The 14282-nt window shown below is 58.2% G+C and overlaps 1 protein-coding gene across 1 annotated transcript; it reads left to right on the top strand.

The window, feature by feature from the left end:
- The first annotated feature begins 1316 nt into the window (after positions 1–1316).
- Positions 1317–3319, top strand: HES1 (hes family bHLH transcription factor 1). Its single transcript, XM_063166417.1, has 4 exons — positions 1317–1509; positions 1599–1694; positions 1776–1863; positions 2593–3319. The coding sequence occupies exons 1-4, from the start codon at positions 1402–1404 to the stop codon at positions 3075–3077; spliced, it is 777 nt and encodes a 258-aa protein (XP_063022487.1). The 5' UTR covers positions 1317–1401; the 3' UTR covers positions 3078–3319.
- Positions 3320–14282: the final 10963 nt, after the last annotated feature.

The raw sequence follows: 14282 nt of genomic DNA, 5'->3' as shown, positions 1-14282 counted from the left end.
GCAGGGACGAAGGCTTTGCACCGCTGAGATCTGCAAACATGTCTCTTCTTTCTTGAACTTTATTTTTCTCACGGTCTCTGAAAAGGCAAGATCGGGTGATACGTGTGGGATTGGCCCTGTACAGGTGCAGATCAGGTACAAGAGGAGGTGGAAAAACATTACTGTGTATACTCAACAAAAAAAAAAAAAAAGAGAGAGAGAGAGACAGAGACAGAGAAAGAGCGAGTGAGCACATTTTTGAATAGGCCAGGTCTAGTTCTTGGCAGGATGACTCAGGCCTAGCTGGCAGACTATGGGAATAGGAGTGTGAGAAAGTCAGTCAAGCGGAGGGGAGAAAAAAAGGATTCAAGTCCCCAGGCAAAATACTTTTTTTTTTTTTTTTACTTTTTTTTTTTTAAAGTAACCCACAAACTGTCCAAACCAGCCGGAGGTGGCAGCAGGGCGGCTGGGCCAGGCCCGGGGGACAGGCACCTCCCTCCCTGCGGTTTCGGCTGTGTCCCCGATGTCAGCGCACGCACTACCGCGGCCGTGCCCGCGCCGCCAGCCCGGGCAGCAGAACCCGCGGTGCCACCGCCCCAGTGTGCCACCCCCCAGTGTGCCACCGCCCCAGTGTGCCACCGCCCCAGTGTGCCACCCCGCACCTGCCCCGTTCCCCGTGCCCCGCGCTGCTCAGCCCCGGGCACACCTGCGGGGGCAGGGGCAGCCCCGCCGGCATTGCCCGGGCGGCCGTGTGGACACCTGGGGGGAGAGCCGGTCTGCTGTGGGCAGACCTGGGTTGCCCTGGGTGACCGCGGCAATGCTGCGGGCACCGTGGGAGGCCGCGGCCGCCGCGGCGCGCCCCGCGGTTCGCCGCAGCCCCCGCACACAGTAGCCCCGCTCCGGCCACACGGCTGGGCCCGGCCCGCCGCGTCCCGGCCATCACCCCGGAGGGCCGCGGCCCCCCACGGCGCGGCCCGCCTCGGGGCCGGCGGTCCCTGAGGGGAGCGGGCGGGGCCGCGCCTGCCACGGGCGCCAATTAACCCGGTAATTAGCGCGGCGCTCCCCGCGCCCCCCCCGCCGCGGGCGGTGCCCAAGGGGTTAAACCGCGGCCGCCCGCCCCGCGCCATTGGCCGGCGGCCGCCGCGCGGCGCGCAGCCAATGGGCGGGCGCCGTCCACGAGCGGGGCCGCGTGCGGGCGGCGCCCATTGGCTGGGCGCGAGTGTGGGAACGGCGGCGGGGGACGTTTCACACGAGCCGCGCGCGTGCGGCGCGCGCTATATAAGTAGGGGCGGCCAAGGGCGCGCGGCACCCGCGCCCCGCCGGCCTCGCCGCCGCCGCCCCCAGCGCTCCCTCACGGCACGGCCTGGCCCGGCACGGCCCGGCTCCCACTGCCGCCGCTGCGCCTCTTTCCGGCGGCGCACCATGCCGGCCGACCTGATGGAGAAGAGCAGCGCCTCGCCGGTGGCCGCCACCCCCGCCAGCGTCAATGCGACGCCCGACAAGCCGAAGACGGCGGCGGAGCATCGCAAGGTAAGGGCGGCCGGGACGGGATGGGATGGGACGGAACGGGCAGCGCCGTGCGGAGCCGTGCCGGACGCTGACTGTCGCCTCTATTGCAGTCCTCCAAGCCCATCATGGAGAAGCGGCGGCGGGCGCGCATCAACGAGAGCCTAGGGCAGCTGAAGACGCTCATCCTGGACGCGCTGAAGAAGGATGTAAGCGCAGGGGGGTCCGGGTGGGGGGTGCGGGGGCAAACGGCGCTGCCGGGCTGGTCTGAACCCCGCCTGTTCCCGCAGAGCTCCCGGCATTCCAAGCTGGAGAAAGCCGACATTCTGGAGATGACCGTCAAGCACCTGCGGAGCCTCCAGCGAGCCCAGATGACTGGTGAGTCCCGAGGGGGAAACCGGAGAGAGGGAGCTGGGGTGGCGCTGCCCGCAGCCCGGGGGCTGGGACCATCACACACTCGGCCTGCCTGCTCGGTGGGGAGGATAGCAGAGCACCAGGCTCTGCACCTGTATCCCCGGGGAGTGATGGAGGGGAGGGAGGTGTGTTCTGTACCTGTATTCCTGATGCCAGCGCCTCTGCACCTGAATCCTGTTTTCATGGGGGACACAGTGCTCCATTCCCTGCTACTGGGGGTGGTGAGGGGTATCATGCTGTGTGCTAGTATCCCCAATAAGGAGAAGGTCACTGTGTTGTTTGTGCGTTTCTGGTGCTGGAGGGCACATGCAGGGCTGCAGTCCCAGCTTGAGTTCCCTCTGCTAGCAGAGCTGTGCTCTGCACATGGATCTGTTTTGGGAGTGTGAGAGGCACAAGAGCCACTGGAAGTACTGTGTTTCCTGCCTGGGTCTCTGGTATATGGAGACATAAGGAGATTCTTGGGACTTATTTATTCCCCACTGGGTCCTTGGTGCTGGTGGACTTGGTAGCAGAGGGGCTGTGCTCTCTGTCTGAAATCCTGGTGCTTGGGAACACAAGACATACTGCGAGAGGGACTGCTTTCCCCATCTGGATTCCTAGCTCAGAGAGGCTGTAGGATGCAATGCTGGTGGGCTGTGCACCTCTCTTCCCTGTGGAGCCTGCTGACTGCTGTGTGCCTCTCTCCTCCCACAGCTGCCCTGAGCACAGACCCCACAGTCCTGGGCAAGTACCGAGCCGGCTTCAGCGAGTGCATGAACGAGGTGACGCGGTTCCTCTCCACCTGCGAGGGCGTCAACACTGAGGTGCGCACCCGGCTCCTGGGCCACCTGGCCAGCTGCATGACCCAGATCAACACCATGAACTACCCTGCGCCCCCCCCGCCGCCCCCGTTGCCACCGGCCGCAGCCTTTGGGCCGCCCCTGGTTCCTCCAGGCGGGGGCGTGGGGCCGCTCCCGGGCATGCCCTGCAAGCCGGGTGCCGATGCGGCCAAGGTGTACGGTGGCTTCCAGCTGCTGCCGGCCTCTGATGGGCAGTTTGCCTTCCTCATTCCCAGCACTGCCTTTGCTCCTGGTGGAGCTGTGCTGCCTCTGTATGGCGGCCCACCCACGGCTGCCACTGCTGCCTCACCGCCAGGCCCACCACCTGGCACGGCCGACTCGGTCTGGAGACCCTGGTGAGGGTGGTGGGCACCGGACTGGACTTGGCAATGCACCCCGTGCTGCTGGCACGGCTGTACATAGATTATATGTTCATATTGGATTGTGCCTTTGTACCATAGCACTCCCTTGACAGTGTTTCGTGTTTTACACGAGATCTTTTTTCTTCCTTTCCTCCCTTTACTTATGTGACACCAAAGATTGGGGGTTTGTTATTTGGGTGGGGTTTTTTTTGTTTGGTTTTTTTTTTGTTTGGTTTTTTTTTTTTTTTTGAATGCTCTTAAAATAAAAGTTTCCCTTCCATTTTGGAAGGCCTTTGGAGAAAATTTGAGCTCTGGCATGTGTGCATAGGAAGGACCCCAGTTCCTGGCTGCCTGTGGATCTTGCTGCTCCAGGGCTGACTTGTCTTGTTCGCTAGGCTGGAGCTGTCACTCAGACCCTCTGTCCCCTCTGTCTTGTGAAATCACCTGGCCCCTCTCCCTGCCCTGGGGCAGATGTAATTACTGCTTCTTTGGGAGCAGCTCAATTAATCAGACTTGTTAAGAGGAACTTGTATTTGCAGAGCTGGTGAATGTACCGTGGGAGTCACCTCTGCTCTGTTCTGGCACCTTGGGCTGATGGAGTTGGTGTGGTAAAGCAAGACATGGAGCTGCCCGGGTGAGCCTCCTGCCCTGAACCCGGAGGAGCCTGCTTCCCAGGCTGTAGTGTAAATTGCAAGTGACTCCAGGCAGTTGATTGAGAGAGCGGTGCCTGCCAGCTTCTCGAGTTACAAAAGCAGTGGCTCTCCGCAGGACAAGCCTGACACGAGTGCTCCTGTCTCCTGGCTGACAGGCTGCAGCAGGCGCTGGGCACCACCTCCACCTGGACTTAAAAGCATAGAGCTGTTCCTGACCCTGAGCAGCAGCCAAGCTCTGCTTGATGATTAATGCTTTGCATGTGGTTTTGATAGAGTTGGGCATTTCCTCTGCTGTTATATGGAAAACACGTGGTCAAGGGAGTGATGTGGGGCTGCAAGGGCTCTGTAATCATGAGCTGCAGCTGACCCCTGTGACTTGAGGATGCCCCGTTTCCAGGCAAGATGTGAGCCATAGATAGTGGCGAGCAGCAGTCTCAGGTTACAGCTTGCATGGCCCTTCTTAACAAGTCCTAACTCAGAGCGGACAGCTTTAAGATGTGCCAGGATCCACTGGGGTTTCTGTCCAAATCCTGCTGCAAAAGCTTGTTGGATTTTGTCTGGATCAGCCAGGTGCTTGACTGTATCCAGGTGCTGGGGAAACGAAAGCTGGGGAGAGTGAGACCAGATGGGGTTTGACTCCCCAGCTTTGCTCCTGGTAAAGAAACATATTCACCTGATCTGAAAATACATCCTGGAAAGAGGGTTGGTATGTGCCTGGGATAGGCAGTGGCTGAGCTTTCTTTCCCTTCCACCAGCCAGAGTGTCACCTTTCTACACTGCAGGTACTGAGGGTAGGAGTGAGCCCACCTTGTGTTCAGGGAAGTGCTCAGAGGATTTGTCTCAGAATTACATCAGACCAGCTCCTGTTGCTGGATGGCTTGTAAAGAGCTGATGTAGGCCAGTCATGCATCACCTATAAGAGTGAATGCTGTTCCATATGAGCAGAGTCTTCCTTTTCTGCTGAAACAGTTGGTTTGGAAAGCATGTTAGAAAAAAGAGCCTCTGCTGTAGGCTAATGGAGAACATACAGCAGATCCCAGAGTGAAAGACAAGATGAACCTATTTGCTAATGGAGTTTAAATAGCCTAGTATAAAGCAGATACGGCATGCTTGGGCCGGTTTCTCCAAAGCTTTCTCTGTTTACTCTATCCCACAGCCTGTTGACATGAGAGATCTGCTTGAGTTTGTGAGCTTTAAGGGGATCAGAGCAATTCCCAAGAGCCATGCTCTTGGTGCCAGTTCACTGAGCCCGTGACAAATTGGGATGACAAATGCAGGCTGTGGGTCTGTGGATCATTGTGTGTGGGAATTCTCCTTCAGGTGCAGCAAATGCCTTTAAACTGATGCTGTGTGATGAGCAGGAAAGAGTAAGGGAGGAGTGCCAGGGAAGGTGCAGGGCTGAGCTATGACCCTGCATGGGGACCGTACAGGACGGGTAGGAAAAGGGGCTGGACTTAGTGCTGCCAGATGGGATGCAGCTCCTGTTGGCTTCCCTGGGCACTTTACTGAGCCCTGTTTGCCAGTGGAGAGGATCCTGGGAAGTGCTGGAGGCCGGTCTTTCTCTCTCACGATCATTCTTGGGTTGGTCAGCACTTTACCACAATCCTTTAGGGTACATTTGCAGACCCGCGGGTGCTGAGCTGGAAGGAGCAGCACTCCAATCCCTGCCTGCTGTGCACCTGCAGGGGGGTCCGTGTGCAGGGGGCTTTTCCTGCCTTCCCAGCACCCTGCCTTGCCCCCCGCCCACCGCGGAGCTTACAGCCCCGGCTGCCCCTTCCATCCCCGCAGCTCCCTTCCATCTGCTGCTGCTGCCGTCCCGGGAAACCTGTCATTAAAGTCAATTAACTTTTCCCACACTCCTCGTGAGCGGTGCAAAAGCCCCTCCTTGCTTCCTCCTTGGCTCTTAAGTGCTACCATATGGCACAGGCCCCCGCGCCCCCCCACGCCCGCCCTGCCTTTGATTCCAGCCAGACAGCCGGAGCTTTATGATTTAAGCCGGGAGAGCCCTCGTACCAAGCCCTGGGCCGCTCTGCGGCCAAGGTGGTTTTTTTAGCAGGCAAGGCTGTTTTCTGGCAGGAAATGAATAGCTCCCAGATGAGCTCAGGAACCTGAGAGGTCGTGAGAAAGGAGCGAACCCCCGGCGCGGTGGCGGGCTGCCAGCGGTGTGGGGAGCGCGGGAGGGAGCGCGCCGCTGCCGCCGCACACGAGCGCGCCCGGCCCCCGCTGGCAGGCGGCGGGAGCGGCAGCCGCGGCCTCACGCCGCCCGCACGCCGCGCCGGGCCCGGCCCCGGCCGCCACAGCCCCCGGCCGCCTGTCCCCGACCCGCGCCGCGCTCCTGCCAAGGCCCGCGGCCGACCGCTGACCTTGGGCTGGCAGCCAGGCGGCCGGCCCGCAGGGAGTGGGGTGGTGAAAAAGCAGCCTGGCAGCTGGGCTGGGGCTTGGGGAAGCCAGGAGAAGAGTCCCCCGGGAGCGGCACTGCAAACTGCCTGGGGGCTGCGTGCAGCGGGGCGTGTGTGCTGCGGTGGCTGGGATGATCCAGCCCCACGGCTTCCAGCTGGGACACACAGCCCGGTGGTGGGACCAGACTTGCCAGCGCATGGCTCTGGCTTGCACCAGCACCTCCAGCCCAGCAGCCCCCTTCGCTCTGCCGCTGCCCCTGGGGCAGGGAAGGGGACCTGTGATTTACAGGGGTGACGTGTTTAACTTAAAGCAAGTCAAACAAAAGCCCGGTTTGTTTTGCGGAGCACAGACTTCCTGCGGGGATCAGCCTAGACAAATGACTCCACTCCCATTTATTAAACATTTGTGGCCATGCGATCAGCTGGTGCTGGGAACGGCTGGGACAATCTTATCCGTTTCTCTGCAGCAGGAGTGATTTTTGACATCTCTGCCCAAGAAGAGCTGTGCCCCAGGGGTACCAGCTCCCCATTCCAGTGTCTTTCAGGTATCCAAGGACAGCGATATGATCCACACAGGCTGTAGCCTCTGGACTGTTTCCCTGCTCAGCCCTGCATGAGCATCCACACTGAGCACTGGCAGCAGGCTGGGGGCACATGTCCCTTGTGCCAGCACCACAGTGAGGGTTGTGAGGGGCTGTGTGGCACTGAAGGGGTGCGGGTTGGAGGGGCCTGCTCCTGGTGTGTTTGCTAAGAGGAGGGCAGGGGTGGCAGGGCAGGGCAGAGGTGCTGTTGCTGAAGGACAGCCTTGGAGGCAGGGCTACCTGCAATCTGTAATGATTAGGAAGCTGCTCCCAGAAGGGGTTTATTGCCAATAAAGCCAGCTCAGCACAACTGCTGGGGCATTAACCCTTATCTGCCTGGCGTGATAAGAGCCTTGGGCTTTGCCTTCTGGCCCCAAGAGAGCAAACAGCCGCCACAGGGCATGGTACAGACTGCACCATGCCCTGTCACCCTGGGGACACAGCCAACAGCCTGTGTGGCTGGGACGCACCGCCCCAGCACGTGCTCCCAAAGCCCCTGGCCCGGCTCCCCCCGCCCGCTGCCCTGCACACAGGGGTGAAGGCTCTGTACCCAAACTCCCGAGGGGTTCAGCTGTACAAAAGCAGCATCCTGCTTAATTAAAAGCAGACCTGCTGTAATGAGCCTGCCAGCACAACAGTGTGGCTCGGGCAGTGCTGCTGGAACAGAGGCTGGGATTCAGCCTCACTGCAGGGCTGGGACATGAGGTGGCTCATGGGCTGGGAGCCAGGGCTGGGTCACCCTGTGCCTGCCTGCAGAGCCGTGTCTCTCTCCGTGTCCTCCCAGCCCTGCTAAGGAGACACAGCCTGTCTGCCCCAGCCTGCTGTTGTATAGCACCTTGGCAAAACTCATCCCTGAAATTGCTCCTGGAATGGGGCCTCTGCTGGGTTCTTCCCCCCAGGTGGGGTCACACACCGTCGCTGGGCTGTTGGCTCCCATCACACCACCCAGCTGTGCTGGTACTGGGACCAACAGCAATCATGCCTGCCCTGCAAGGGGGACATGTCCCAGGCTGTGCCAGGAGGAGGCTGCTCCCTGCCCAGGGCTGGGATGGCACACACTGCTCTGGATATGGGTGCGCTGGGGTGCCTCACAAGAGCCTTTCCAATGGTGACCTGGAGCCACCCACTGCAGAGGGGCTTTGGTCCCAGCAGTGAAAGTGCAGGGTGGTGTGAATGTGAACCCCCGAGTGGCTCCTCAATGCTCAGACAGGAATATCCCTTTAAAAAGAGGGCTGTCAGCAATGACTGGAGGCTCCCTCAGCTTGTCCCACTGCAGAAGATGGGCTGTACCTCTGTTCTTTGGAAAGCATTATGAGTTCTTGAAACCGTAAAACAATCTGGCTGGTGTTTCTCCCTGTGACGCTGGAAATCTGGACAGTGTTTGTAGCAAGAGAGGGATACAGACACATGCTGAACCTCAGTTATGTATCTTGCCTGGCTCTGGCCCTCACAGCCCTGCTGCACCCCAGGCACAGATAAACCCCCATCTCATTTGGCAGTGCTGACACACATGGGGCATCTGCCAAACAGGGGAAGTGGTACTGGGCCCCAGCAGCATCCTCACTGATGCTATGACAGGTATAAAGCAAGACCAACACAGGCTGATCCTGCCAGGCTTGGGAAGCATTTGGCTTCTTTGCATCTCCAGTATCAGGCTGAGCCTCATTCCTGCCTCCATCAGCAGCAGGCTCGTGTCTGGACCCGGGAGACAACCTGCCTTTGTTCCAGCAGTGACATGAACCCTGTTTATGGCAGGGGAGAGCAAATGGCCCATTGCACTCAGGCCTTCGACAGCAACATGTAAATGCAAAGCAATACTGGAGATCTGCATGGCTGAGGAAGAGGGGCCAGGACATCCCTCAGGGCTGCATCACAGTGGGTGCTGGAGGAGATGATGAGCCTGGAAGGGAAGGAGAAGCTTTGGGATAATGTTGCATCAGGACACATGCTTCCAGTAAGCAGTGTTTCCAACCAGACCAGTCCCCTGCATGGTGAATGGACAGGGAAATCAGAGCACTTATCCCTAGCTCTGCATCTGGGAGGGCTCTCATTGGTCATCAGCTGCACAAGGGTCTCACAGCAAAGACTCCAACAGGCCTGATGGATACTTCCTTGCTCCCTGCAGCCACGCCTCACTCCTCACTGTGGGATCAGTGCTGCTGTGTCCCACAGTACAGAGCTCTGCACTTCCCACGGGGCATTTCTTTTCAGCCACCCTTCAGCTTTTATTGTGCTTCAAAACAGAGAGGCTGGCAGCTGGACAGCCTGGGCTGGTGTTTCTGAGCAGGCTCCAAGCAGATGTTTGTGCTCACAGCCAGGGCTGGCGCTCCCTGCCTTCCCCACTGGGCTCAGCTGCGTGCGGGCAGGCTGCAGGCAGAGCCTGTGGGCAGGCAGCCCCTGGCTGCAGTGCTGCCTCTTTGGGCTTGAGAGTGGCTCTGGTGCTGGGCACAGGCTGAGTGGGGTCATGTCTCCTCAAAGGGGTGAGGAGCTGGACCACAATGGCCACCCACAGCTGAAGTAATGGATGAGGGCTGCAGCATGGGAGCCCAAAGCCAGGCAAAGGGGAGAGGGGCATGGCTGAGAGCTGCATTGTGCTTGCTCAGCCAGTGTCACGGTGAGCACGAGGGTCACAGATAACCTCTTGGGAAGCTCCTCCCAGGCTGGGTCAGCCCACAGCACAGTCACCACTCCCTCTTCCCCCATCCTCGCCCCCACTGCTGATCTTGCATAGGGTGAGGGGCTCTCTTATCACTCACTGTTTGCCAGTCTGGAGAAGCACACTGTCGCTGCAGCTGGTTAACCTTCACCCATGTGAAAAAGGACAGGAAAAGGTCTGACAGGATGGACTGTCCATGGCCTCCCATCTTTCACAGGGGAGGCTCAGACCCAGCTGATCCCATGCATGTGGTGGTGGTTGTGGGTTGCTCCAGCCATGGCTCTGGTGTCAGCCACATTTCACAGCTCAGAGCTGTCCCTCTTGTGTTAAAGCCTGACGAGACACCCCTCTCAAGGTAAACACAAGCCAGTTTATTGCTTGCTGGAGTAATTTCCCAGGAAGGTCACGAGGGCTTTCCTTGAGGCTTGAGACAGCCTGGTAAGTTCCGCTGAGCAAAGGTGTTATGAGAGCACCATGTGCTGGGAAAAACAGCACTGGGTCCTAGGGATGCCTGCAGCCTGCTCTAAACCTTGGAACATAGTCCTGTTTGTCTTCTCTTGCTCTTCAGGGTGCTGTACTCTGGGTTCCCCCTCCCACTTGTTTATGGCACTGATGCAGAAATTTGTGATGGCTGTAATTGCCAGCAGTTTGCTGATTGCACGCTCACCTGGTTTACGGGGCCAGAGACAAAAGAGCTAAAACCCCTTCCAAGGTCTGAAACTGTGTCATCCCAATGGGCAAGAAGGAGAAGGGGGTTACTTATGCATTTGCTTCAAGAGCATCTGGATGTAAAATAGGACGATGCATCTCATGAAAGGGCAGCACAGTCTGTGGGGACTGCCCTGTGACACAGGCTCGCTGTCTGTCTGCACCAGGGAGGCAGCTGGGCACTCCCTCATCCCCTCCAGCCTTCATGTCCAGGAGGCCAACCCCTGCACAGGCTTCCAGATTTTCCCTCTGCAGCCCGGGCAAACTGACAGAAAGCTTTCCCCAAGGGCTCAGGCACCACGGACCCAGGTTCTGCACCAGAGCCGGCCCAGCATTGCAGGGGACTGCTCCTGACAGTGTTCCTGCCTCCAGCCAGATACTGCCAGGAGGCTCTGGAGAATGGGGAACCCCACCCTGAGTGTGAGAGCCCAGCACGAGCTCGGCTGCAGCTGCAGCAGGGCTGAGCAAAGTGATGCAAGATGTCTGCAGACGGCCAGCTACCGGCGGGAGCGTGTGGGAGAGGAGCTGCCCTCGGCGGGGCTCTGCCTGCGCGGGAGGGACCACACAGACACTTCGCCCTCCAGCCCTCACAGCCTCAGGATGCCTGGAAAGAGGAACACAGATTTTCCATCCACCCCCAAACTGGATACTCCCTCCAGAGCTGCTCCATCCTGCCCAAAAATATAGGAAGAGGGCAATCTAGCCCTTGGCAGGGGTCTGGGGGAGCTGTGTGTGTGCTGTTAGGTGCTAGGGTGGCACAGGTATTGGTCTCTGGAATCACTGTGGCTGAGGAAGTTTTGCAGGGGACCCCAGAGATGAGTGAATGGATACTTGGCCAAGCAGAGCCCATGAGGGCAGCCTGGGGAGAAGGGCAGCAGAGTTGAGGCTGGTGTCAGCAGAACACCGTGATGGGGACACCCTGACACCTCACTGTGTGTGCTGGGAAGTGCCAACAGCTGCAGCCCTGCCAAGCCTCAAGCAGGGAAGGATCCTGTGCACAGCCACGTCAGAGCACGTTTGCACAGAAAGAGTAAAACTTCAGATACCGGGTGTTGTTTCAACCCCAGAGCCTCCTCAATAGTGAGCTGCCCTCCAGAGACCTCCCCTCTGGACACAGAATGGAAGTAGCAGCCTCAGCACTTTGTCAGGAGCTGGGAGCTTTCTGCCTCCCGGCCCTGTTGAATAGCTGCAGAATTCATTACAGCCCCGTTCACTTCTCCCTCCAATTATCCCTGTGGACAAAGGGCTGGGGCTGCAGCGGAAGGTCCCTTTCAGGAGGTGCCGGTGGCAGGACGTGCTGCTGGGGCTCAGGCGAGAGCTCCTGTGCTGGGGGCAGTGACCTGAGCCCTGCAAATGCCACTTTTTGGCCGGGGCAGTAAGTGCGCACAGGGTGGCAGGCCAGCTCGGCACCAGGGACTGGGAGATGCTCCCTGCAGGGCAGGAGGTGCCCCACTCTGCATAACACCTGCAATAGGTATTGCAGGCTATTTCAGTCAAAAGCAAGATACTGAAGATTACTTTAATTAAGTACCAGACTCATTTTTATCTGTACAAACGCAAATGGTGATTTGGCCCATTTGGCACTTCTCTGCACAGTGACTGTGGACCTGCCAAAGACCACAGGCACTGCTTGCAGTGTGGCTCAGGGGACTGGGCTCCTGCAGGTGACACCTTGTATGCAAGGTCCCAGATGTCATCCTTGCTGCACTGCTCACCCAGGTCACCTCTCTCCAGCCAGCCATGTGTAGGCCCATCAGCTTCTAAGGTGAAGAAACAGACAGCAATTGGCTCCAGAGCCATTGGGGCTCTCTGAGAGCCTGGAGCTGGTGTTGAGGATCATGGGGTGGATGTGATACCTGGGTGAGGGCTGGCCTTCACTGGTTCCCTCCCTGACAGCTTGGAGAGGTCCCTCACTTCCTGAGATGCTGAGCCCCAGCCATGCTCATCGCAGCAGAGCCTTCCTCCTGCCCCACAGAGCAGAACTCACTGAAGGGAGATTTTAGAGGGGATTGTGCTGAGTAAACTTTGGTGTGGGGAAGGGGAAAAGGGGCAGATGCCCAAAGTCTTCAGGCTTCGTGGGGGGATTTGCAGCTGTGCAGGCAGGGAGGTTTGTGCAGCCTTTTGCTTGTTTGTTCCTTCCACCTCTGGCTTTGCAAGAATTAAGGGCTGTTTTGGAGGAGCTGACAGGAGAGTAGCTTTGCACCAACAAGTCCAATCCTGACACACTTGAAGCCATCGCCAAGCAGGCTGTGCCCAGGCTGGAGAGCCTGCAGAGAAACCCCAGGAGAGCGAGACAAGGACTGAGGACGTTTCCGATGGAGGCAGACAGGACACTCAGCCTGCTCAGTTTATCAGGAAGAAGATCAAGAGGTGGCTTGATTACAGTCACAAGGACCTTGGTTTGAAAGTATCCTGGCAGAAATAACGAACCAGGTACTTAAGAGCTCTTTAATCTAGCAGGGAAAGGCAAAACAAGGGCCAATTGCTCCACATTTCCAGCAGTCCAAGTGATTAACTCCTGAAGGGGAGGCAGGAACACAAGCTGCCCTCCCCAGGTTGCTGTGGGGCTGGCTGGGAGCTCACACCTCAGTGTCACCTGGAGCGACATATTTTACTTAAACATAAGCTACAAGAAAATTCTGGAGATGGCAGAAAGGCTCAGAGCTGGGACAGCGTTGGGTCCCCTCTGCTTGGGCTACAGAGGGCACATCTCATCTAGTGAGGTGGTCACTGCTGGTCCTTGGGACACAGCAGAGAACATGTGGCACTGCTCAGGAGGAGTGGGTAGGGTAGACATGGGGTGCATGGTTCTGGCCAGGGAATCTGAAAAATGGTGTTTCCATTGAGATTGCAGCTCTTGGTGCCCAGGGGATCTCCAGATGCCGATCTTCCAACTCCTGAGCAGACGAACAATTAATCCCCTCTCTGCAAGATCACAAACCTGACCAAAAGCTCCTGAGGCCACAGAGGAGCTGGATCACCCAGAAACAAGCAGCACCCAGAGCAGATCCTGGTAATGTGCCCCTGGCATCTCCCAGTGGATGTAGATAACAGGTACTGAGCAGCCCCATCTCCGTCATGCCAAAAGCATGGTGAAGCAGGAAGAACAGAGCCCTTATCTCATGAAGCCATTCATATTTCTATTTAAGTCCTATTATCCCCTCATTTTTGCAATTTTTCTAGTTAAAAACCGACAGCCTGGCCAAGGCCTTGTTGCAAAGCCCTGGGAAGAGCCGTGGCCCTGGCGGTGGCGTGGGGACCCTGTGTGCAGCCCCGATGCCCGGCGTGCTGCCAGCGGGGCTAACAAAAGGCCAGCAGCGGGGCCAGCCCGTGCTGGGAGCGCAGCAGTGCCGCTGTTGAATAGCTCTTCCCGCTCAGAGGAAGGCATGAAGAGGCGTAATCAAATAAGGGTATCAGCATGGTGCTCCTTGAGCGGCGCTCCCAGCATGAGCCGGCGGCGGGGCCGGGTGGAGGTGACAGGTATCTTTATCCCACCACGCAGGAGAGCTCACACATCCTGCTGGCAGGAATTTGTCTGCAAATTTTCCCCCATTGAAAGAAGAGAGGGGGCCAGCGAGGCACGGGCTGAGATGATCGCTTGATTAAGGCCAGGGCAGGCGAGGTGGAGAGACGGGGCAGCTCCCAGGGAGCCGTGCTCCCAGTCCTTAACCTCTCCTCGGGAGACCGCAAATTATATCTGTTAATGTATCAGCCCCCTGGTATCCTACAAATAGGTCGTCTGGCTAAGTGTGTGTCAGAGGTTCACAGGAGGAGTTGTTACCTTTTCATCGCTTAATCATTTTCATCATCATCATCTTTTAATTTATCTTGCAATAAGCTTTAACCCGGTGAGTCCCAGGGAAGGTAGGTGAAGAGGCTCGCCAGCCCAGCTGGACCATAAACACAAGCAGGAGGCACTGGGTTGCAAAGAGAGTTTGAAGAACAGAGAGAAACAGTTTTATCAGCGCTCCTGTGAAAATGGGAAACCCTTTGCCATGGAGATAGGAGTATTCCCAGCCCCATTTCCCATCCTACTCCTCCGTCAGCTTGCAATATGGGCATGATGCGCAGAGCTGGGTTCCACTCTGCCAGCGACCAGGAGCGGCCGGAGGGAGGATGCGCCCGGGTGTACTGGCACTGGGGAGCGAGGAGGGCACGTCACGCACTCCCCTGGGTGCCAGAAGTGATTTACACAGTGCACCCGAG

The sequence above is a fragment of the Melospiza melodia genome, chromosome 12, assembly GCF_035770615.1.
Source record: "Melospiza melodia melodia isolate bMelMel2 chromosome 12, bMelMel2.pri, whole genome shotgun sequence".
In the NCBI taxonomy this organism is placed as follows: domain Eukaryota; kingdom Metazoa; phylum Chordata; class Aves; order Passeriformes; family Passerellidae; genus Melospiza; species Melospiza melodia.
Note: the sequence above shows the minus strand (reverse complement) of the source record. Positions and strands in the feature narration are given on the sequence as shown.